Source organism: Crinia signifera, chromosome 3 (genome assembly GCF_055691185.1).
Source record: "Crinia signifera chromosome 3, ASM5569118v1, whole genome shotgun sequence".
Lineage (NCBI taxonomy): Eukaryota > Metazoa > Chordata > Amphibia > Anura > Myobatrachidae > Crinia > Crinia signifera.
In genome coordinates, this window is record NC_139219.1 from 236794662 (window position 1) to 236817808 (window position 23147).

At 44.0% G+C, this 23147-nt stretch overlaps 1 protein-coding gene across 1 annotated transcript in view; it reads right to left on the bottom strand.

Annotated features, from left to right (window-relative positions):
- Nucleotides 1-11261: 11261 nt before the first annotated feature.
- The window catches only part of LOC146064332 (actin-like protein 6A), a 37720-nt gene continuing 25834 nt past the window's right edge, over nt 11262-23147 (bottom strand). The window contains exons 6-14 of the mRNA XM_083177705.1: nt 22427-22521; nt 18971-19077; nt 18785-18874; nt 18639-18700; nt 18439-18553; nt 17541-17621; nt 16592-16687; nt 13117-13203; nt 11262-11717 (exon numbers count right to left, since the gene is read on the bottom strand). Coding sequence (XP_083033831.1) covers nt 11637-11717; nt 13117-13203; nt 16592-16687; nt 17541-17621; nt 18439-18553; nt 18639-18700; nt 18785-18874; nt 18971-19077; nt 22427-22521 — 814 coding nt within the window. The 3' untranslated portion in view covers nt 11262-11636. The remainder of the gene's footprint in view (nt 11718-13116; nt 13204-16591; nt 16688-17540; nt 17622-18438; nt 18554-18638; nt 18701-18784; nt 18875-18970; nt 19078-22426; nt 22522-23147) is intronic.

Sequence of the window (23147 nt, forward strand, 5' to 3'; positions counted from 1 at the left end):
TCTAGCTATGGGCGAACTAAAGCGTAGCGCCACGTAGCGAAATATATATATATATAGAATTTTGTTCATTCTGCACTCACGACCAGCTTTTGAAATTTTTAGGGGAGCTCCTTTAGAGTAACAAAGTGTGTCCCAATAATATATATAGGGCTAATTCAATGAGGCTGATTGGCCAGGTTTTTATGGCGATTTTGTGCTTTAAGGCGAATTTCTGACTAAAACGGTGAATGACCCTATTCAATGACCAGATGGCGAATACATTTCAAGGTTTTTTTCGCCATGATTCACTGAGTAGCAATCGCTATCTTTTTATGGTGAAGTGGAAGGTGAACTTTTAAAATAAAGTGTTTTGTTTTTACAATTGGTGTAAAAAAATCTGGAATTTTATTCTGAGGGGCATGCTATTTTTATTCATGTGCTGTAAGCACATGAATATATATTTAATAATAAAAAAAATAATAAAAAAAAAAAAATATATATATATATATATATATTTTTTTTTTTACACAGACCAGCCAGCAGGGGGCCGGAGCCGAGCCGCTCATTAGATATTCATATATTCACTTCACCCGATCATTACATATGCATGATCGGGTGTAGTGAATATACCCGGTCCCCTGCTGGTACCCCTGGGGGGCAGCCTGTGCTACCTGGCACCCGGGGAGCCCACCTCCCCCCCACAAACGTTCTGGGGCAGGCAGGGAGACTTCCATCTCCCTGCCTGCCACCGTCCTCAGGCTCCCTGCAGTGTCCGCCGCAGGAGCTCAAATTCGCCATTCAGGGGCAGCGAGCCCCTGACTCGTTAAATACCGGAGCCGGCGAGGCTCCGGAATGCGGCAACCAGTGGCGAATGTGCAGCGAATCCTAAACAGGATTCGCTGCACGTCGCCTGTATTCACATTGAATACCGCCCATTGTGGGAAAAGAATCCCAATAAGGGCACTCATCAAAGTTCACATAATGACAATTATTTATTGGTAATCCATTACCAGTTAAGTTTCATGTAGGTGTACGTTTTGGCCACCAGGGGGCCTTTCTCAAGACACAACAGCATTTGATGTCCACACAGCTCAAGAGTCAGGAGGTATATATGGAGGTATATATATATATATATATATATATATATATATATATATATATATATATATATATATATATATATATATATATATATATATATAGCATAACCATGGGACAGGGCTGCACACACTTACTCCATAAATGGAAGGGAGTGCTGAAACTCACAAAATGGTATAACACAAAACTATGTATTAGAGAGCCAGCAACATCAAAATAGAAAACATTTTATTATAGGCATATAGTGCAAAAATTGGACAAAAAAGCCATTTAAAAAGCAGAGGAGACACTACTTATCAAGACCGCAGGAAGAAAGGTCACTGGTAACATGCATGGTCTCACTCCACCAGTCAGTCAGTCATAGCACCCAGGTTATTTATGCCCGACGGCCGTTTCGGTTGTGTGTCACCGTCGATGCTCCTGATTGCACCTTTGATCACATGGATTGTCCACATGTTTTTCTTGATTGAAATATAAAATACTATTTTTCATTGATGAATTGAATGTGCTGGCCTCTGATTCCAAGTCTGCCTAATAACATATATGTGGCCTAGCACTTCCAAGTTGTTATCAAGGGGTGTGCAGCATTGCGCTCTACACTATATATATATATATATATATATATATATATATATATATATATATATATATATATATATATATATATATATAGTTTTTGTTTTTTTGTTTGGCACTTTCGGCTGCAGAAGAGGTCTCACGCCGGGGTGCCTTCCCACTGTAATTGAATACAAGAGCTGAAGTTCGTTGGAACGTAGAATTAGAGATGGTTACATGAAAGCACCCCACGAGATTTTCTCATTGAGTCCGTTTGGGACCAGTGTATTTAATTTAAAAATCCACTCAGACTCTGGAGGTCAGTCCCGGCAACACACCCCCAGAAGAGAGGCACACAGCACTATATGCACTTTACTTGTAAACCCGTCCTGATGAAAAGGCATATCGGCCTTGAAACGTTGACGATGACCATGTAACACCCTTTATTTCACTAAAGATTTACCTGCTTTAGAAGTCCGTAGAGTGCCGCTCATCATTCCTAAAGCTTGCTTGGGGATACTCTGCCTGCTATTCATTTACAGTGGGAAGGCACCCTGGCGGGAGACCTCTTCTGCAGTCGAGAGTACCAAACAAAAACCCTCTATAATAAATATACATATATACACATACACAAATAACAGGATATACAAATCACGGTACACTAAAAAAATTGGATTTTCTCGTAGTCCATATGGGATACTGGGTTCACTACTATGGGGATTGAGACCTCCGCAGGAGAGACAGGCACATAAAAGAACTTTCAGTGTGGGTGCACTGGCTCCTCCCCTCAATCTCCCTCCACTAGTCAGTTAATGGAAAAACTGTGCCGAAGGAGAGCATGTGAGGAGTATGTGATAACGTATTGTGGTGAGATTCATCCAGCACACCCAAACGAACAAAAAACATATAAAAGGTGAATCCTAACAACTTCAGAGAACACCTGTAACTAGAAACATGTCTATAGACATATTCATTCTATAGAGAACAAGGCAATAAGCCTAACAATGAAGTAGGATCTGACAGCAGAAAAGCCGCACCGAGGCGGGCTCCCAGTATCCCATATGGACTACGAGAAATGGATTTACCGGTAGGTACCCAAAATCCTATTTTCTCTACCGTCCAATGGGATACTGGGTTCACTACTATGGGGAGGTCCCAAAGCTACCAGAACGGGCGGGAACGTGCGGAGTCTGCTGTAGAACCGCATTCCCGAACTGGGAATCCTCCCTGGCCAGGGTGTCAAACTTGTAGAACTTCACAAATGTGTGTTGCCCTGACCAAGTTGCGGCCCTGCAGAGTTGCATTGCCGACACCCCTCGAGCAGCTGCCCAAGAGGTACCTACAGACCTGGTTGAATGAGCCTTTACTGAAAAAGGAAGCGATAAACCAGCTGATGCATAAGCCTGTTGGATAGTACATCTTATCCACCTGGCAATGGTACGCGTTGAAGCAGGTAAACCTTTCTTCTGCGCATCATAAAGCACAAAAAGGCTGTCCGTCTTCCGGATCCTAGCTGTGCGCTTGACATACCCCTTAAGGGTGAGGACCACATCCAAGGAATCTGGTATATCCGGGTGTGCCGCGCTAGAAGGGACCACAATAGGTTGGTTTAGGTGGAACCCTGACACCACCTTTGGAAGGAATTGTGGTCTAGTCCTGAGCTCCGCCCTATCGTTGTGGAACACAAGGTAAGGGCTCCGACATGACAAGGCCCCAAGCTCGGACACCCTCCTGGCCGAAGCTAGAGCCAGCAGAACAACAGTCTTCCAAGTGATGTGTCGCAGCTCAGACTCCTCCAGTGGAACAAACCGGGCTGATTTTAAGAAAGTAAGAACTACTTCCAAATCCCATGGTGCAGTGGGAGGCACAAAGGGGGGCTGGATCCTCAGAACCCCCTGTAAGAAGGTTTGCACTTCCGGCAAGGCCGCAATCTTTCTCTGGAAAAACACAGACAGCGCGGAGATTTGGACCTTTAAGGAACCCAATCGGAGTCCCTTATCCAAACCAGCCTGAAGGAAGCGTAGCAGGTTGTTTAAACGAAAACTGGCCGGAGGCAAGTCATTCTTCTCGCACCAGGCAATATATCTTTGCCATATTACATGATAATGAGAAGCCGTCACCAGCTTCCTGGCTTTGAGCATTGTAGTGACGACAGAGGGATGGAGACCCTTGTAGACTAAGATCTGCCACTCAACCTCCAGGCCGTTAAACGTAGCCGCTGTAAGTCCTGAAAGACGAACGGGCCCTGGAGGAGCAGGTCTTTTCTTAGGGGCAGACGCCACGGGTCTTCCACTAGCATGGCCTGAATGTCCCCGTACCAGGCCCTTCTTGGCCAATCTGGTGCCACCAGTATGGCCTCCATCCCGATGCCGGAGCCGCTTTAGCACCCGAGCCAACAATGGGAGAGGTGGGAACAGGTACACCAATTGGAAATCCCAGGTCCAGGTGAGAGCGTCCACCGCTATCGCCCCTGGTCCGTGCACAGTACATCGCTACCTTGTGGTTCAGTCGTGAAGCATTCAGGTCGATCTGAGGGAGCCCCCACAGATCCACTATGGCATTGAACACTTGAGTGTGAAGGCCCCACTCTCCTGGGTGAAGATCGTGATGACTCAGGAAGTCCGCCTCCCAATTGTCGACCCCCGGGATAAAAATGGCAGACAGGGCCTGGACATTCTGTTCCGCCCAAGACAGAATCTTTGATGCTTCTCTCATGCAAGGCATGCTCTTGGTACCACCCTGCCGGTTTATATAGGCCACAGTGGTGGCATTGTCCGACTGGACCTGGATCGCCTTGCCCTGTAACAATGGAGCTGCCTGTAACAGGGCATAGTAGACCGCGTGCAACTCCAGCTTGTTGATATGAAGGCCTGACTCCAGTGGAGACCATCGACCCTGGAGGCGGACTCCCTGTGTCACAGCCCCCCAGCCCCTCAGGCTGGCGTCCGTGGTTACCAGAATCCAGTCCTGGATCTGGAACCGTCTGCCTGCCAACAGATTGGATGAATCTAGCCACCACTGTAGCGAGATCCTGGTTCTTGTTGCAAGTCCAATCCTTCTGCGCATCTGCAGGGGGGAGCCGGACCACTGTCAGAATATCCAATTGAAGGACCCTGGAATGGAAACGGCCAAATTGTATTGCTTCGAATGAAGCCACCATCTTGCCTAGAAGCCGGAGGCAAAGATGGATCTGTACCAGAGGAGACTGTAGGACCTCCCTGACCAGCTGTTGTATTGCACTGACCTTTTCCATCGGCAGAAAGACTCTTTGTTCCGATGTGTCCAGGATCATGCCCAAGAAAACCATCCTCTGGGTCGGAACCAGCGATGATTTGGACATGTTCAGGATCCACCCGTGGTCTCTTAGCACTTGTATGGACAGATTGAGAGCACTGCTCAAAGCCTCTGCCGACCCTGCCTTTATTAGCAGGTCGTCCAGGTATGGCACGACATTCCTCCTTCGAAGCCCGAGTAGTGACATCATTTCCGCCATTACCTTTGTGAAAACCCGCGGGGCAGTCGACAGGCCGAAAGGCAAGGCCCGGAATTGGTAATGGTCGTTCCCCAAGGCAAACCGGAGATAGATTTGGTGTGGGAGCCAGATAGGGATGTGTAAATAGGCGTCTTTGACGTCTATAGAGGCCCGGCGATCACGGAGCGCAAGGACTCCATCCTGAACTTGAACACACGCAGGAAGGGGTTCAGTGATTTTAGATTCAGGATGGGCCTTACTGAGCCGTCTGGCTTCGGTACCAGGAATAAGTTGGAATAATATCCCTGGCCCTGCTCCGTGCTTGGCACCGGTACAATTACCTGAGACTGAAGCAGCCTGGTAATGGCCCCCTGAAGGAGAACCTGATCCTCCTGGGATGCTGGAAGGGCCGACCTGAAGTATCTTCTGGGAGGGAGTTTGTCGAATTCCAGCCTGTAACCTAGAGAAATGAGACCCCTGGCCCAGGAATCCAGACCAGAGGCGTCCCACACATGGCTGAAATGCAACAATCGCGCTCCCACCGCGAGAGAGTCTCGTGGCGGGAAAACCCTGTCATGCTGCAGGCTTAGAGGAAGCCGCGGCATTGGGACGGTCCTGGGTGCTGGAGGAGTTAGGCTTCCTAAACTTGCCTCTCGTGCCTCTGTTGGCATTGGAGGCGCCCCTAGCTTTGGGGCGAAACCTGTTCCCACGAAAGGACTGCTGGGAAGTACCTGTGAAGGTACGCTTTGCTACTGTGGGAGCTGATGGAAGGAAGGTAGATTTTCCTGCCGTGGCCTTGGAAATCCAACCGTCTAATTCACTTCCAAAAAGCCATTCTCCTGTAAAGGGAATACCCTCCACACTCTTTTTAGAGTCCACATCCGCAGACCACTGATGCAGCCACAGGGCCCGTCTGGCTGAAACCGCCATGGCTGAATTGCGCGCGTTTATTGCGCCCAATTCCTTTTGCGCCTCGCGCAGGATCTTAGCGGTATCCTGAATGTGACGCAGGCTGTCGCCTATCTGGGCCACAGTCATGTCACCCAACAACCCTTCCTGAATCTGGGTTGACCAGGTATGAATGGCCTTAGCCATCCAGCAGCTGGCTAGAACTGGGCGCTGGGAGGCCCCACTAGCCGTGTATATGGACTTGAGGGTAGCTTCCTACCTCCTGTCCGCCCCGTCCTTAAGGGTGGATACACCTGGGACTGGTAACAACACCTTTTTAGAAAGGCGGGAGATAGATGAGTCCACTACAGGTGGCTCCTCCCACTTCTTCCTGCCCAAAGGTTCAAAAGGATAAGCATTAGTGAACCGCTTTGAAAGAGTAAACCTCTTATCAGGGTTTTGCCAAGCAGCCCTGAAAACAGTTTCTAACTCCGCCTGCTCAGGGAAGTATACTGGCTGTTTCCTCTGAGTCATGAAGAAAGGATCTCCTTCTGCGGATGCCTCCACCGGGAGATCTAAAACATCCCTGATGGCCCTGATAAGCGGTTCAGGACCATGCACTGCTGCCTCAGGGACTGGTTCCTGCAGAACCTGCTCCTCACCCTCCTCCAGTATATCCTCATCATCATCATCATCATCTGAATCAGGGGCCATCGCAGCAGCCGGCCTTTTTTGAGGCTGTGCGGTAGGAGGAGGTACATTAAGAGTATGAAGAATATCCACCCTGGCAGCTAACATGGACAATTCCCTCTGAACCCTCTGCATTTGCTGAGTGTTAGTGGAAAGCTGTGAAGCCACAGAATCCAACATTGTCTTTATGTTGGAGGCCCAAACAGGCTCCTGCTCGTCAGCCTGAGATGGCCCCACAAGCTGTGGGGGCACCCCACTGATCTGAGTGTCAGCACTACTGGGCTGTGGTGACATACAAGCCTCACAAGTGACTTGGGACTGTGATTTGGGCACAAACTTGGTGCTACACACCATACAAGTGAACTTTTTCACCATGATGAGACAGTACTACAGTGTACAGCAGTACAACTCAACCCCCACGCAGTCACACACGTGCACACACCACACCGCTGGATGTTAAAAAAAAAAAAAAAAAAGACTATGTGCTTGTTTTATGTGTGTCTGTAACTAATCAGTGGGGGGAAAACAGAGCAATTGAGGAAACCAAGTGCACCCCTAACCTGAACTCACAGATCTGGGTGAGCTGGTAACGCTAAACACAGTGATATAAACAACACAGTGTCTAAAATAAGCCAGATAGCGCAGCAGCGCTAAATCGCTATAAAACCTGCTGTCTCTGCCGTGCTGCAAGGACCCGGATCCACCACGCCAGTGAGGAGCCCTCTGTAATGGAGTCTGGCAGCGTGTGAAGAAGCAGGAAGTGACAGCGCGCGCCCAGCAGAGCTTGGTACCGCTCTGAGTGAAGCCCCGCCCCCCTGTACACGGAGCTGGCGCTTACATACGTTTATACTGACATATAATAAAAGGTATAATATTATATACATATACCCTGAGGGGTGTCCCTGGTGGTCCAGCGGCAGCACCCCTATGCCAGTTACCAGACGCAGGGTTCACGCGGTCCCTGCTAGAAGGCCGCCATTACTGCCCTTCGTCTTGCCGCACCAGAAATGGCTGCGGGGTCCCCTTGTGGGACCCCCAGCCTGTACTCACCACTTGAAGTCTTCAGACCTGTCAGGGGGTGTGCGGCGGCTAGGAGGCTTGCTCACCACAGCGCAATGCTGTGCGGTGACAAGCCCCACACAGGACCGAATTGTCCTGTAGCAGGGTCAGCTCTGCACCTGAAGAGGTCGGGGACTGACCCTTCCCCTGACACCCACGAAGCAGGACAGCTGTGTGGTCACCACAGCGCCCCAAAATAACAAACTTTGAAAATAAATGTAGAAAAACTCTGGAGCATCCAGAAGCACTGCCTCTCCTGAGGCACATTTTTCAAAACTGACTAGTGGAGGGAGATTGAGGGGAGGAGCCAGTGCACCCACACTGAAAGTTCTTTTATGTGCCTGTCTCTCCTGCGGAGGTCTCAATCCCCATAGTAGTGAACCCAGTATCCCATTAGACGGTAGAGAAATACTATCTAATTACAAAAGGGGAAATACAGATATAAATACAAATCAGCTCAAATACAAATGCAAGGAAATTAACAGTGACCGCCTAGCAACACGCGGGCACAACTCGGATCAGAGTTTCCTGTATTCTGTCCAGAGTATAGTCCAAGATTGAAGATAGTAGAGGGGAAATCAAAGAGCTTCCTTATGCTGGATTCAACCTTATATAGTTTCCAGGCAAAAGGGGACAGTTAAGTTCTACATTAGCCAAAAGGTCAGAATTCACTTCCTTTTTTTTGTCCACACGCATCGTCATAGGTTTGGAACTCAAGCTGTTAAAACCTGTTAGATCCAGATCTTGTAATTACACTGTCCTTGTGGCAATGTGACAATTAAATATGTTTTTGTCCCATAACTTTCAGCTGTTACAAGTTGCGTACTTTAGACAAGAACCGGAGCGCTGCGCATGAGAGACGGAACACACAGATGCGAAATATATTTGGAAAAGATCGTGTTTTACCATTGAAGCTATGTGCTGCGAATTAAAACCATTTATCTATATTTTATTATTTGTGAGTGTGGGATATGAATTTATGTGTAGTAGTATAGCTGCGCACGGGGTTTGCATTATTATTTCACCCGATTCACAATCCATTTACGCAACTCTACGAACCAAGATGGCGGCCATACCATTCTATCGTGGTGTATATGCACCTCGACTTTGACAATCCACCATTTGACAGTAAAATAAAACGGTCACATTTCAAAATAAGAAATTCATAACAATAATAAAATATTTGAAATACATGATTATACAAAAAAGGGGAATTAATCGTTATGTGCTATGACCAATCCTAGATTATGGATTAATGGGGGAAATCATTTACCTAACAATTTATTAATTGGTGACAAAGGGCAGCAATATACAGATTTATTTACATTTTTCAGATATGGTATCCCTCAGTGGCTGGTGGCTTTGATAATAGGGTCATATACCAAACCCTCATCCTCCTTGGTGTCTCTCGTTCTTACACATATGGTTTATGTACGATTTTATCATCACTATAACACTTCTTACCAAACTCCGGTTCAGGGTAACGTATCAAGCTTACTTCGAGATTCTCTCAACCTGACCTGGGTTGGTTAATACACTCTCAGAACCCTGTATCACCTGCCCTATAACTTGGCAGCAATAAAAAAAAACAACAACAACAACAACCAATGTTCTGGGAAAAGAACGGGAAACAAAAGATAGAACCAAAGGGGGGGGGGGGACAAAACTGTTGATAGTGGTGCCTCCACCCTTTTTCTAGTGGTGCTTTGTCACAGTCCTTTCTGTAGCCTGTACAGGTTGCTTGACCTTGGCTGCTCTTCAGTCCTCCCGGAATAATGGGCCTTATTCTAGTTCACTCTGACAGAATCCTTCTTAGATGGACAAAGCCATGTGCACTGCAGGGGGGCAAATGTAAAATGTGCAGAGAATTAGATTTAGGTGAGTTATTTTGTTTCTGTGCAGGGAAAATAGTGACTGGTTTATTTTTACACTGCAATATAGGATCTCACTTTGATGTAAAACCCCACCCAAATCTAATTATCTGCACAAGCTACATCTGCACCACCTGCAGTGCACATGGTTTTGTCCATCTAAGAAGGATTTTGTCAGAAAGAGTGAACTAGAATAAGTCCCAATGTCTCACGATATTTTCTCTTTCGCTCTTAATACAATGAACTTCCGGGTTTCTTGCCTTCTTGCAGTAGGAAGAATGTACCCAAATCTCTCTCTCTGTGACTGTTATAAAGGTAGAGCTGGTCAACAAGACTTGGTATGGTCCTTCTCAAAGGTCTACCAAGCCACCTGTGTGTGGCAAGTTATGGGAAACAAAATCTCCTGGTTCATAGTTATGACAGTTCTCAACAGGCATGTCAGCTGTCAACAAATTCCTATTTGCTGCATTTTCAGATGTTGGTTCATCTTTAATCCGTGTTGCAAAATCAGTTCATGTTTATGTCTAAGATCTTCCTGTGGAGCTATCAGAACGGGTGGCTGCTGGCCAAGCAATGTGTCGATGGGGACAAATGAAGTGGAGCTCTGAGAGTGATTCTACTACTATACAGCACAATAGGCAGTTCCCCTGGCCATAGCAACTCTGTTTCAGCCATAACTTTACCTAGTTTGTTCTTGATAGTACTAGTATATATGTTTATGATCACCCCATTCCAATTACACTAGTTAAACTAGAAAGAGACTTATCAACGCAGTGTTATTCTCCTGCTTCTTTCAGTGTCAGCATTCTTGGCCTCTCTCAGGTAAGCTTCAGCATCTTGGACTGACAGAAAATCTGCAAATGAAGAACCGCTGTATATTCGGAGCCGTGACGGATAACGTAGAGCAAATTTTTGCGCAGTTGAATCAAACACAAGGGTAAAAATTCCTTCCACCCAATAGTCCTGGAAGAGCAACAACTTTGCTCCCTCCCAAGTCAGGGTGCGATATTTCTTGGACGCATTCCATAAAATCTCCTTGTGCAGGAATTGGGGTTGAGCTTCCTCTTGCTGGCGTGGGGCTCCAAGCCTGTGTGCTATTTCAATGACTAAATCTGCACACTCGCTTTACACTTGCAGTAACATAGTAAGGCGCACAAAATCAATATAATAAATCCAACAAATAGGGCCATTTGTTTCACAGACTCTAGAAGCCCAACTAAACTAAGGTTACACCTGCAGGATCTATGCTCAGGATCTTCCAGCTTGTTTAAAATTTGATGCCTTGCCTTGGTGTTTAAACCTACAGCTGGCTTGAGTGTGGTAATGTCAGTGCTCAACAATGGTGCTCAACAATGCACCACTCTTCTGGTAAGCTGGGAAATGTGCTTGTTTATGTCTGCAGTCTGTGCTGCCAGCATGAGACCCATGGCTTTACGGATGGCACCTATCATATCCCCATATGTGACTGGAACACTGGGTGTAAATAACTGTTGTTCGTAAGCGCTTCCACGCTCACCAGCATCCTCAGTCACCCCTCCCAGTATTACTTGTTGTGTATGTGGCGGGCTGGCCGGGGCTCCAGAGTCTGGCACCATTTTATCAATTAATAATCCAATAAACATAAAAAATGCTCAATATAAAAGCTGCTGTAGGCTTTACTTTGCTTTTTTTATTTTAAATATTTTACATATATATAAAAAAAAAAAATGAAAATAAAAAAACAACATTTATAATGCAGGTTCTAAAAAATATCTAGAAGTCAATCTATAACTTGTGTATCACATTGCCAGAAACTGCATTTACAAAAGGAGTCCATCTAAAAAAGGAAGCTTCACGAGCAGCTTAAAAAATAGGTTATTGCTTGGAAACAAATGCAACAAATGCAAGTGTGTAAACCAAACGTCTAGGGAGGAATTAAAGGAACACAGGAGGACATTAACTACAAAAGAAGTCCGTCGGTTTCCTGAGTACTCTAAAGCTATTTCAGATAAGGTCACAAGAACCGTGCGGTGGCCTGGAAGAAACTAAGGGCATTTTCTCTCCACACATTGTTTTCCCCCTTCTTCATATTCCTGCTTTGATATCCACATTTGTTGAAAGGTTCCCTGTAGGAAAATAAAGAAAAATCTTAAATTGTGAGGGAACAAGTTCAATCAATTCTTGACATTAGTTATCCCATTCATTTAGCTTGATCTAGACATTTGTCTAAAATCATCTCTTCCAACTAGCTCTGTTGTTGCTGACAATTAAGTGGAAGTATGCAAATCTATGAACTTAACAGGGCCACTTACAACCACCCTATTGGCTTAGAGGAGTGAGGAATACTGTAGGAATCCTACAGTTATAAGAGGAGGAAAGGAAACAACGCACCATGCTATATAAAACCTCCACACAGAACATCCTAAAATCTTGGGATTGTGCAAGACCTTTCTGTTTCTTCAACCCAAAACATCAGCACATTTTCACTTGTCTAAAATGGGAAGTTGGATATTCAGGTGCCTGGTTGTATGGGATACGGTCATTTGGTCTACAGCATGTTGGTCGACAAGCATGGGTCGACACGGGTCTAGGTCAACAGTGAAAAGGTCGACATGGGGTTTTTCAGGGGTTTTTTAGCCAACGTGTTGACAGGTGGTATTTTATGCCCTACCATCCAATAGGGCGTGGCGGGAGAATAAAATAGTGTGCCGAGGAAAGCGAGGGACCATGCCCGAAGCATAGCGAGTGATGCGAGGGGATGCTGTGCACATCAAACTGTGTCCATGTCAACTGTTGACATTCAGGTCAAAAAACAGTGAAAAACCCCACGTCGTCCTAATGCTTGTTGACCAACATGCTGTAGACCAAATGATCCCAACCTGGTGGCATAATAGAGATGGAAACTGACAGACAGAATTCGTTGTGGATGTTTATAAAAGAACATATCTAGTCCGCAACATTACATTTTTGATGTCTGAACACATATGCTTTTGTATTGTACTCCAGTAATAAAGGGGAGTATAGAATGTAAGCTCCAACGAGCAGGGCCCTCTCTCCTCATGTGCTTTTCTAAGAATAGATCTCTGCCACTGTTATAATTGCCAAAGTGTCCACTGCTGCAAGTATCTTTTATTTACCATGTACTTGTCCTATTTGCATTTGTACTGTAAATCATTTTATTTTGATCATTTATGTATTGTCAGGTAATGTGGAACCATTTTGGGACCATATAAATAAATGAGAATTATTAATAATAATCAGTGCTCGGACAGAGGGAAAATTGTGAGATGAAGCTCTAATAAATCAGCTTCTGTGTTACATTTTACAGGCTTTTGCAAAAAAAAAAACAAAAAAAAAACTCTTATAAGCCTTGGTCACATTTACAACATGTAAAATCTGCTCTTCTAAATTAATTTTAACAATGGAACAGGTAAAAAAAATAAAAAAAATCTGCTGATAAACCCACACCTATTACATCATGTGTGTTTCATGACTGCCCAATGTGACACATAAATGATCACTCACCAGAGAGGCAAGAATAGAGCCGCCGATCCACGAGCTAAACCGCCGTTCTACGGTTGTGTTGTTTGCAATTAACTTTAACCTCATGCTCTAAAATAAAGAAAAATAAAAATGTTATTAATACACACACACACACACACACACAAATATACACCCAGTGCTCACTATATTAGGAACTCCTCCTTAATGCAATTCTTATCCATCAATCATGTGGCATTAAGACATGGTCAAGATGTGCACTTCTGCCCAAACACCAGAATGTGAAAATATGTCATCTAGGTGACTGCCAGCAGAACCTCTGTGCCTGAACAAACAGTTTGAGTATCTCAAACTGTGATCTCATCAGGGGACAGAAAAGATGATGAAACAGAAAAATAACAGCGCTGAAGGTCAGCTAGGGTGAAATATAACACGTGGTGACCCCGCACCACAAAAACACAATGTGACAAAGAAATGTGCACTAGACACATATAATTCGCTATATTTCTTCCTGCGAGCCAAAAGATTAAACACGGACAGGGACGTTCCTATCTCACTGGGAGCGGTCCTCTTCTCCGTCGTATATAATACCGGGTAGGTAGTGGGTGTAGACACTTTCCCTTCACCAGATAATTCTTAAACATGAAAAAGAGGTACCATACGCCCCTTCAGTGTAATGGCGTCTCCTCTTCTCCGATTTGTGAAATTTCTTAAACACACCAGAACGGCCCAGGTATTTCGTGTATTCTAAGAGGTCTCTCCAAAGGTCAGAAGTACATGTGGGAAACACAATATGGCCACCAATAGAGTAGTACAGTACTTTTATTTTTGGCAACATAAAATAGACACATTGGGGTAAAAATTAAAAGATATTTTCCAAACGCCACACAGGAGAAAAACTAAACAATTACCGGAACAGGTGGAGAACAAGATGGACCAAGTTCTCAAATGCGCTATATGTAAAGAGTCCCGGGAACCCTCACGTGGGCACTGTCCACCAAGTCCAGGCAAAAGGGGCTTCTCTCAGGTGGGCGTCTGCAGTAGGTCCAGATCCAACGCGTTTCGACCGTTCGCTACGGTCTTTTTCAAGGATGTCATCCTTGAAAAAGACCGTAGCGAACGGTCGAAACGCGTTGGATCTGGACCTACTGCAGACGCCCACCTGAGAGAAGCCCCTTTTGCCTGGACTTGGTGGACAGTGCCCACGTGAGGGTTCCCGGGACTCTTTACATATAGCGCATTTGAGAACTTGGTCCATCTTGTTCTCCACCTGTTCCGGTAATTGTTTAGTTTTTCTCCTGTGTGGCGTTTGGAAAATATCTTTTAATTTTTACCCCAATGTGTCTATTTTATGTTGCCAAAAATAAAAGTACTGTACTACTCTATTGGTGGCCATATTGTGTTTCCCACATGTACTTCTGACCTTTGGAGAGACCTCTTAGAATACACGAAATACCTGGGCCGTTCTGGTGTGTTTAAGAAATTTCACAAATCGGAGAAGAGGAGACGCCATTACACTGAAGGGGCGTATGGTACCTCTTTTTCATGTTTAAGAATTATCTGGTGAAGGGAAAGTGTCTACACCCACTACCTACCCGGTATTATATACGACGGAGAAGAGGACCGCTCCCAGTGAGATAGGAACGTCCCTGTCCGTGTTTAATCTTTTGGCTCGCAGGAAGAAATATAGCGAATTATATGTGTCTAGTGCACATTTCTTTGTCACATTGTGATCTCATCAGGGATTTTCACAATGGTCAGGATTACGCAGAGAACGATATGCATCCAGCCAGCAGCATTTTTGTGGTACAAGAATTGGTCAAAAATAATTGTAAAACACAAAAAGGAACATATGCTGGCACTATGTAGAAATCATTAAAATAGATAAACTATTATATAGACTTAAGCGGACCAGATTGCAACAGTAACAAATAACTATGTAGTACAGCAGGAGAGCACCCTGAAACACCGGGCATGTCGAACCAGGAAGTGTATGGGCCACAGGAGACCATGTTGTTTATCACTCCGGCAAAGAAACCGGCTGTAGTGAGCACAGACGCACAGACCACCCCCCCCCCCCTCCCCCCCAAACCTGGACAGCTGAGGAGAGGAGAAGTGTTGCCTGGTCTGGAACCTCTGGGTTTCTGCTGTGATAACCAAACAGTATGACCAGAATTTATCAAAAACAAGAATCCATCCTGCTTTTTGTCAATGGATTAGGCTAGGGGGTGTAGTGAGCGTTCGATACATTTGACGTTATACCTTACCGAGCACCCAGTTATCCTTACTTACATAAATTAGTTACCTCCAGCAGGATATTGTACCATGTCACAATGCATCATGTAATCCAAGTAAAAAAAAATCTCAGTCCTTAAGAGCACATTTTGCATGTGGCAGAATGTTGGGCAACTACAGGATAATAACACATTAACCCTTTGAGTGCCAACATCTGTGAGAGGGGTGTGGTATATTTGCCCGACAGTCGGGATTCCAACAGTCCATTAGTCAGACATCGGAATCCCGACTGCACAGCGTGGGGAGCGCAATGAAGCCCCATGTGGGCTCGCTGCGCTCGCCACGCTGCTGGACCCCCTCGAGGGAGCAGTCGGTATTCCGACGTCGGAGGAATGACTGTCGGAATCCCGACTGTTGGGGAGCCGTCCGGCACCCCTGTGAGAGATGCAGATTCTCAGATAAAAATGACAGCGTTTGTCATAGAAATTCAAATAAAAAAAATAAATTAAAGGAATGAACCAGACCCTTGAAGGTTTGGTTAGATTCAACAGCATGCAACCATCTTAAAATGTGATTTTCTAAAAATGACAGATCATAAGGAGAACATCAATCAAATAAAGAAATGCAGTTTTGAGTGGCGTGCAGTACAGTTTTACATCTCATATTTACCAATTACAGATAGATAGCTGTAACTGTGCTGCAGCTCCCTCCTGCTCTTTTTACAGGAAGACTCATTTGAAACATGCAAATTGATTCTTCTGCCCTGTCAGTGCCCCACTTATGTGAATGCAATAATAGTGTGGCGAGCGCAGCGAGCCCCGCGAGGGGACACGGAATGTATTCCACGGAATTGCATGAAATGCCATGCGATATCGTGAGTCGCTGTGAAACACCACAGGTAGCGTAATCCGTGTCCGCTCGCCACACTATATAAAAACTACTCCACGCCCTAGTGGATAGTGGGGATATGAACTGGATAGTAAATCGCATGCGATTTAGTGGTGCTGTGAATCTACACAAGTACCGAAAACACCTACAATTCCTGTATTAAACAGATAACCAGCAAGGGGAGAAAGTATTTCTGGACCACAAGAACTGTCCTTACGGGGACTATACAACGTTTGTTATATAATGCAATTCACTGAAATTGTAACATTTTGCATGGAGCTTTTATTTAATAGCTAGCATACAGGTTTCCTTGATCCACCATATTATATTCTGCTTACAACAAACTCATTCCCAAAAGGACACTTCACAAACTTACCGGCGGTGTTTTCTGTGAGAGTTCTCTTGTCAACCTGTCCGTAAATCCCTGAACCAAGGTATTTCCGCCTGCTACAATTACACTACCATACAATCCCTATAGAATAGAAAGGAATACAGAATTGACTACACTTAAACAGAAATAGTAGCAAAAGGTACTGGATCTCACCCAGAAAGGGATTAAATAGAATGAATTTTGACTATATAATATTCTCTTCATGTACTTCTACGGTACATCATAACAATTATAGGGGCAGATGTATTAAGCCTTAACAAGAGATAAATGCAAGGGTGATAACGAGAGATAAACATCCAGCCAATCACATCCTAACTGCCATGTTACAGACTGTGTTTGAAAAAAAGTCAGTAAGAAGCTGATAAAGAGAGATAAACATCCAGCCTATCACCCTTGTATTTATATATTGTTAAGGCTTAATACATCTGCCCCAGTGTAACAGAGTTAAGGGAGATACTGTTCCTGTAACAAAACTTTTCTTATAGCATTATTGATTTGCTGTAATGGGAACTTTTCTCACTTCATATTTTTGTTACTTTGAAGAGTGACCTCATTATAGCAGTGATCACAAATATGCGCTACATCGCGTATTTCACCCAAAATGTTTGTCCGGTGTCTCAGTTTACTGAGCGGTTGCCCATCACAACCAGTAATTTTATAGACTGTGCTAGAGGATAGCTAGATGCTTATTGGTTGCTATGGTAAACGTCAGTTTCACCTCTCCGCAAATTTAAAAATCTTACCCCTGTGCTTCAATACAGAGCTAGAAACGGTTCTTTTAGAAATACATTTTGTAGAATATACACATGGGGTATTTAGTCACATTTTACAGTATGTGGTGTCAGTAGGGGTAAGAAAAATGTGAGAAGTGTAGGCATTGAACAATATGTACCATGTTGTTCAACAGGCCATTATGTGGGAGACACAAACTTACCGGCCTGATATCAATGTCGCACATCCCAACACTTGTGGTGACAACATGACTAACACCAAGCATAGTGTTACCAGACAACCCCTGCAGATAGAAGAAAAGAAGTAGAAAATTAGTAGTGTACTTTTAGAAACTCACGTACAAGATACACTTTGACTCACTTCAAACTCACCAATTCCTCAACAGCCTCATCTCCCATGATAAAATGGATGTCATGGCATGAGTATGTAACAGACACAACTCCCCCATCTTACTTAGTATGATTTATATCTAGTTTTCCTTCTGATATTGACCTTCAGCTCTGTTAGATACAATATCCCTTACAACTGTTTGTCTAATGTACTTAGGAGTTTCATGTCCCTACTATGTTACAATTCTCTATGTCTATTTGATTCTTACACGTCTATATTTAATGTGTTTGTTACTAGGTCTACATCCCATGTCCCTGTACCCCCATCACCCCATTCCCCTTTTTTTTTCTGTATCCCATCCCTATTTAAAAAAAAATATTAATAAAAAAAAAAATTAAGTTTACAATAAAAAAAAAAAAAAAACCTTCACCAACAATAAAGGTCTGATTTGACAGGAATTTGACGGATCAGGCAGAGAAATCAACACAAATCGAATGTGTTTGACAGGTCTGGACCACGATTTGGGTATCCAGATGGCTCGCTGACCAAGGGGTCTACATTGACCAAAAAATAAACCTGAAAGACGCATGTCAACCTAGACAATGTCTGTGAGCTAATCTATACCCCATAATTTGAAGAATGTAACCACACAACCATTTATTGGAGGCAATGGTCATAAAACCATAGCTCAAATGCTGCTAAATGATTAATACAGGACACATTATGCAGGAAATGAAAAATAGGAGCTAAAATAAGTTAATAAATCTGACCTTAACATTTGACGGATCAAACAATCCTTCTGGAATTTTCAGACGTTCAGCTCCAAAATCACAGTTATAACCATTGGGAAACTCGTAATGGACAGTGGGCATCTGAGCTGCCACCCTACATGGAGGTCAAAGATTTATTCTTAGGTCAGTCGACATTACAAATGCAAATAACAGACTAATGACCTCCAGGGCAAACTTACTGCTCATCGTAGGTGGAGTCTGAAACCTGAAGAACAGATGCTTGGAAATCCTGTATCACACTCTGTAAAAGAAAAATTATATATATATATTTTTTCTAATTCACACAAAAAACATAACATGCTTCACAGAGTAACATTGTACTTACACTACACATATAATTATGCCAGGACCGAGTGACCTGAGGTAGTTTTTCTTTTCTTTTCCAATTGGCCGGTGCACCCTCACGTACGGGTTCCTAAAATACACCAAAAAAAAAAAAAAAAGGCTGTACCATCAAGTATGCACTAACATGTTGCACACTCCCATTGTTTATCAACTAACCCAAGCTCACCTTTGAAGCAATCATATATGGAGGGATTAAATCCACACTCATTTCTTGAAATAGTTCTCTACACTGCATGGTAATGAAGTCTCCGGCAAGTGGTGATTTTACAATACCTATAAATAAAATAATGTTTGCAAGAAAGCTTGAGAAAAAAAAAAAAACAACAAGTATACTTCACTATAAAAAAGGAGCGATTCATTTGTTACAGCCCAGCCCCACTAGGTGGTGCAAAACAGAGCAATTCAATTGTTCCACTTAAACACCTATTAACCGCGGGGGTGACATTTGTTTTTGCTACCCCCTGAGGCAGCAAGAGGAGATGTGCAAAAAACACCAAGGTCTAAGCCTTCTAAGTATTAGCCACTGTTTGTGCACATATAAAAAGAAATGTATGCCTGATAATTGATTTGGTCATCTAAAATACATTAGAATCACCACACAAGATGGACCCATTTTGAAACCGCTTTATAAGTTAAAATGCAAACGTTTGGCAAAATCCTTTCTTTCACATTGTGCATACATATGTTTCTAAGCTAATTATTAAGGCTTTCAGTTGACATAAAAATTCAGTGCGAAAAGAGTCTTAACAAAATTGGAATTCAATCAACTTAAAAAGTGCATACACACTGGGGGTTATTCTCGTTCATTCTTTCTGACAAATTCCTTCTTAGATGGACAAAACCATGTGCACTGCAGGTGGGGCAGATGTAACAGGTGCAGAGAGAATTAGATTTGGGTGAGTTATTTTGTTTCTGTGCAGGGTAAATACTGGCTGCTTTATTTTTACACAGCAATATAGATCTCACTTTGAAGTAAAACCCCACCCAAATCTAATTCTCTCTGCACAAGTTACATCTGCCCCCCTGCAGTGCACATGGTTTTGTCCATCTAAGAAGGAATTTGTCAGAAAGAGAGAACTAGAATAAGGCCCACCCTACGATGCCGGAAGCGTTCCAACATCGTTCACGAGTGCATGCAGGAAAGAGTTAACGATCGGCTGGTGCGCACATTGTTAACTATGCACGGAACGATTTGAACAATTAGTTGTTCCCATAGACCGGGAATGCCCACATTGTCCTTCAAATCGTTCCGTGTGTACAGTGCTCCAGAAAGCAAGACTCCAGAAAGCTAAAGTGTCACAAAACGCCTACAGACATCTCATACATATGGTAGCATTTCTTTTTTTAATTATTTTTGTTCGCTGTAAGTCTAATGACAATCTGTACTGTAGGGTTAGAGAGAATTCAACAGATTTTTGAGAAATTACTAGTTTTGCACATCTCATGCTATCAGAAAACTATTTGCATTTGGTAAAGACCGAGGAAGACCTTTGAGTGTAAAGGCCCCCATACATTAGGCCGACTTGTCCTTAGGACAAGTCGGACCCAATTCTCCTGTGAGCCGCCCGGCAGCTCCCCGGGAGGCTCACATAAAATTTGGCACTTGATGAGCCAGATTTTACATGTGATAAATCGCATGCGATTTATCACATGTAAAACAAATGGGGAGCTGCAGGGCGGTGAGGAGCAGTGGGGCGGGCGGCGGCAGTAGTGGGGGCGGGCGTCGGCAGTAGTGGGGACGGGCGGCAGCTCACAAATAAGTTCCCGGCGGGTGACGCTGACCTGGCCGGCATGCTGTGGTCTCAAATACAGTAGTAGCGCTGCCGCTGCGGGACGCACAGCGGCGGCTATTAGATTTTCAAAATTCCTGTCAAATGACCGGCCGTTCTGTGATTGGCTGAGAGCTCTCTCAGCCAATCACAGAACGGCCGGTCATTTGACAGGAATTTTGAAAATCTAATAGCCGCCGCTGTGCGTCCCGCAGCGGCAGCGCTACTACTGTATTTGAGACCACAGCATGCCGGCCAGGTCAGCGTCACCCGCCGGGAACTTATTTGTGAGCTGCCGCCCGCCCCCACTACTGCCGCTGCTATTTCTGATCACAGCTGCCCAGTGCCCAGCCAGGTCAGTGTGTCTGCCCGCCGCGCTCCCCCGCCCCCCGGTGTCTGCATGCATATGCCTGACAGGTGGGCAGGCATATGCATAGCATACAGGGAGGTCGGATGATCTTATGTGCTGACCGTCCGACCTCCCTGATCCGGTCCGATGCGCACGGGACCGTGCATCGGATCGGATCATACATCACACACCTGCGATTTTGGGGCGATTTCATCCGGTTATCGGCCCAAAGTGCCGAAATCGGATGAAATCGTCCCAAAATCGTATAGTGTATGGGGGCCTTAACAGAATGACAAACTGCAATACCACTAAACTGTAACATGCTGAGTGTGGCCAGGCAATTATTTTCTGCTGATACTGTGATTGGAAACTGGATACAGTATGACTCATCTCTTTGTACCTATTCCTCACACTGGGCCCGATGCACCAAGCTTCATAAAGTGATAAAGTGGAGTGTGATAAACAAGCCAATCAGCTCCTGTCATTTTTTTCAAACCCAGCCTGTAACATGACAGCTAGGAGCCGATTGGCTGCTTGGTTATCACACTCCACTTGATCACTTTTTAAAGCTTGGTACATCTTGCTCCAGGACAATAATCCAACTGGCAGCAAGATTACATGATGTGCTGCTGGGACTGGGAGAAGAGACAATATGGCTGATGTACAAAACCTAAACCTAAGGCCTTGTACAGATAGGTGTTCATCTCATTCCCTGAACTCACACACCTAAATCCTGTCAAACACCAGCACAGATCGCTCATGGAAGAATATATATTGCTTTTTAAAACTATTTTTGTCACTTGTCTGGAAAAACCTTTAGCCCGCTAGAAGACTGATAGTACTATATGACCAAAGGTCATCATCAGGCTATCCAATTACTGCCCCTTTTGGGTGATAAAAACATGGGATCTGGGATAAGTTCTCAGACCCATTTCTTATTGCAGATCTGATGGCTGCTTATTGCTTCAGGTGCCCAAGGCAATCCCTGATAAGTGCTGACATGGGGCGATCAGAACGCCAGCATTACGACTAATAGGACAGCCCAAGGGCGTACCTATTAGCAGCGGAAAAATACCGGTTAGGGTATTCCCCTAAACCAGCAGAATACAGGAACTATGTACTGCTAATGTTCTATTCAGGCATTGTAATATGAATTAAAATGAGTTTATATTTGTAGTTACAGACCACCTCAAAGCATACAAGTCCCAGTTATCACCACAACAAAAGTTCTGCAGGTTCATTGTTATAGGGCGTACGCATGTTGATTTTTTGACTATTTTTCTATTTGATTTTGCTGATAAGCAAAATCAAACACATTCGATTTGATCCTGATGCGCGGCCCCAAAATCGAATAAAAAAAAAACTGCGGAGGCAAGACTATATAGTACAGATCTGTACTGTATAGTCTAAATCAAATGTGTACATGGCGCTGTGCAATTCGATACATTGCACCGTGTGTACACCCCTTTACACTAAACAGAAATAAACATATCTGTTTGCTTACCTTGTTGAAGTACATAGCCGTCATGTACAGGAATGGCTGTAGTATGTGTAGAACCACTATCCAAAATCAGACCCGTAGATCGACCATTAGCAAATCTATTTCCAGGAGTCAAGGAGTCATTTTAGCAACATACAAATCATTGTATTTAATAGCGATGTCCTTGTTAACAAATGTTTTGTAATAAACAGCAACTTTATTTTCTGATTTGTACCCCAAAGGTATCAAGAAGGACTAGTCATGCCTAACCCATAGTTATAAAGAGTTACACTCGGTGCTATTGGTAAGATATACTTGGGATTAGGCAAAAACGTTCAATAGCTGTCTGGCACATAAGATGAATGCTAGCTCCACTGAAAGGTTTGTACATGAATACAGAACCGGTTAGAAGACAAAAAATATATAAGTGGAACAGATCCCTATTGGATCCAAAAAAAAAAAAAAAATCCCAACAATTTTTTATTGTATTTTGTAATAAAGATGCAATAAGGTTACAGATGGATGTAGATAAACAGAAATATCAGTGAATAAGCAGAGATGATCAGCAAATGACATTTCAACTGTCCGAATATATTCTAGAGCTATATTGCTTAGTTATAGACATTGGTGATTCACAAATAAATATGCAGCAATAAATCCTATTACAAATCTACATCTCAGAATTATCATTGATCCTTTAGTGCTACTGCGGGCTTGTCATTGTATAAAAGGAAGCCTATCATAA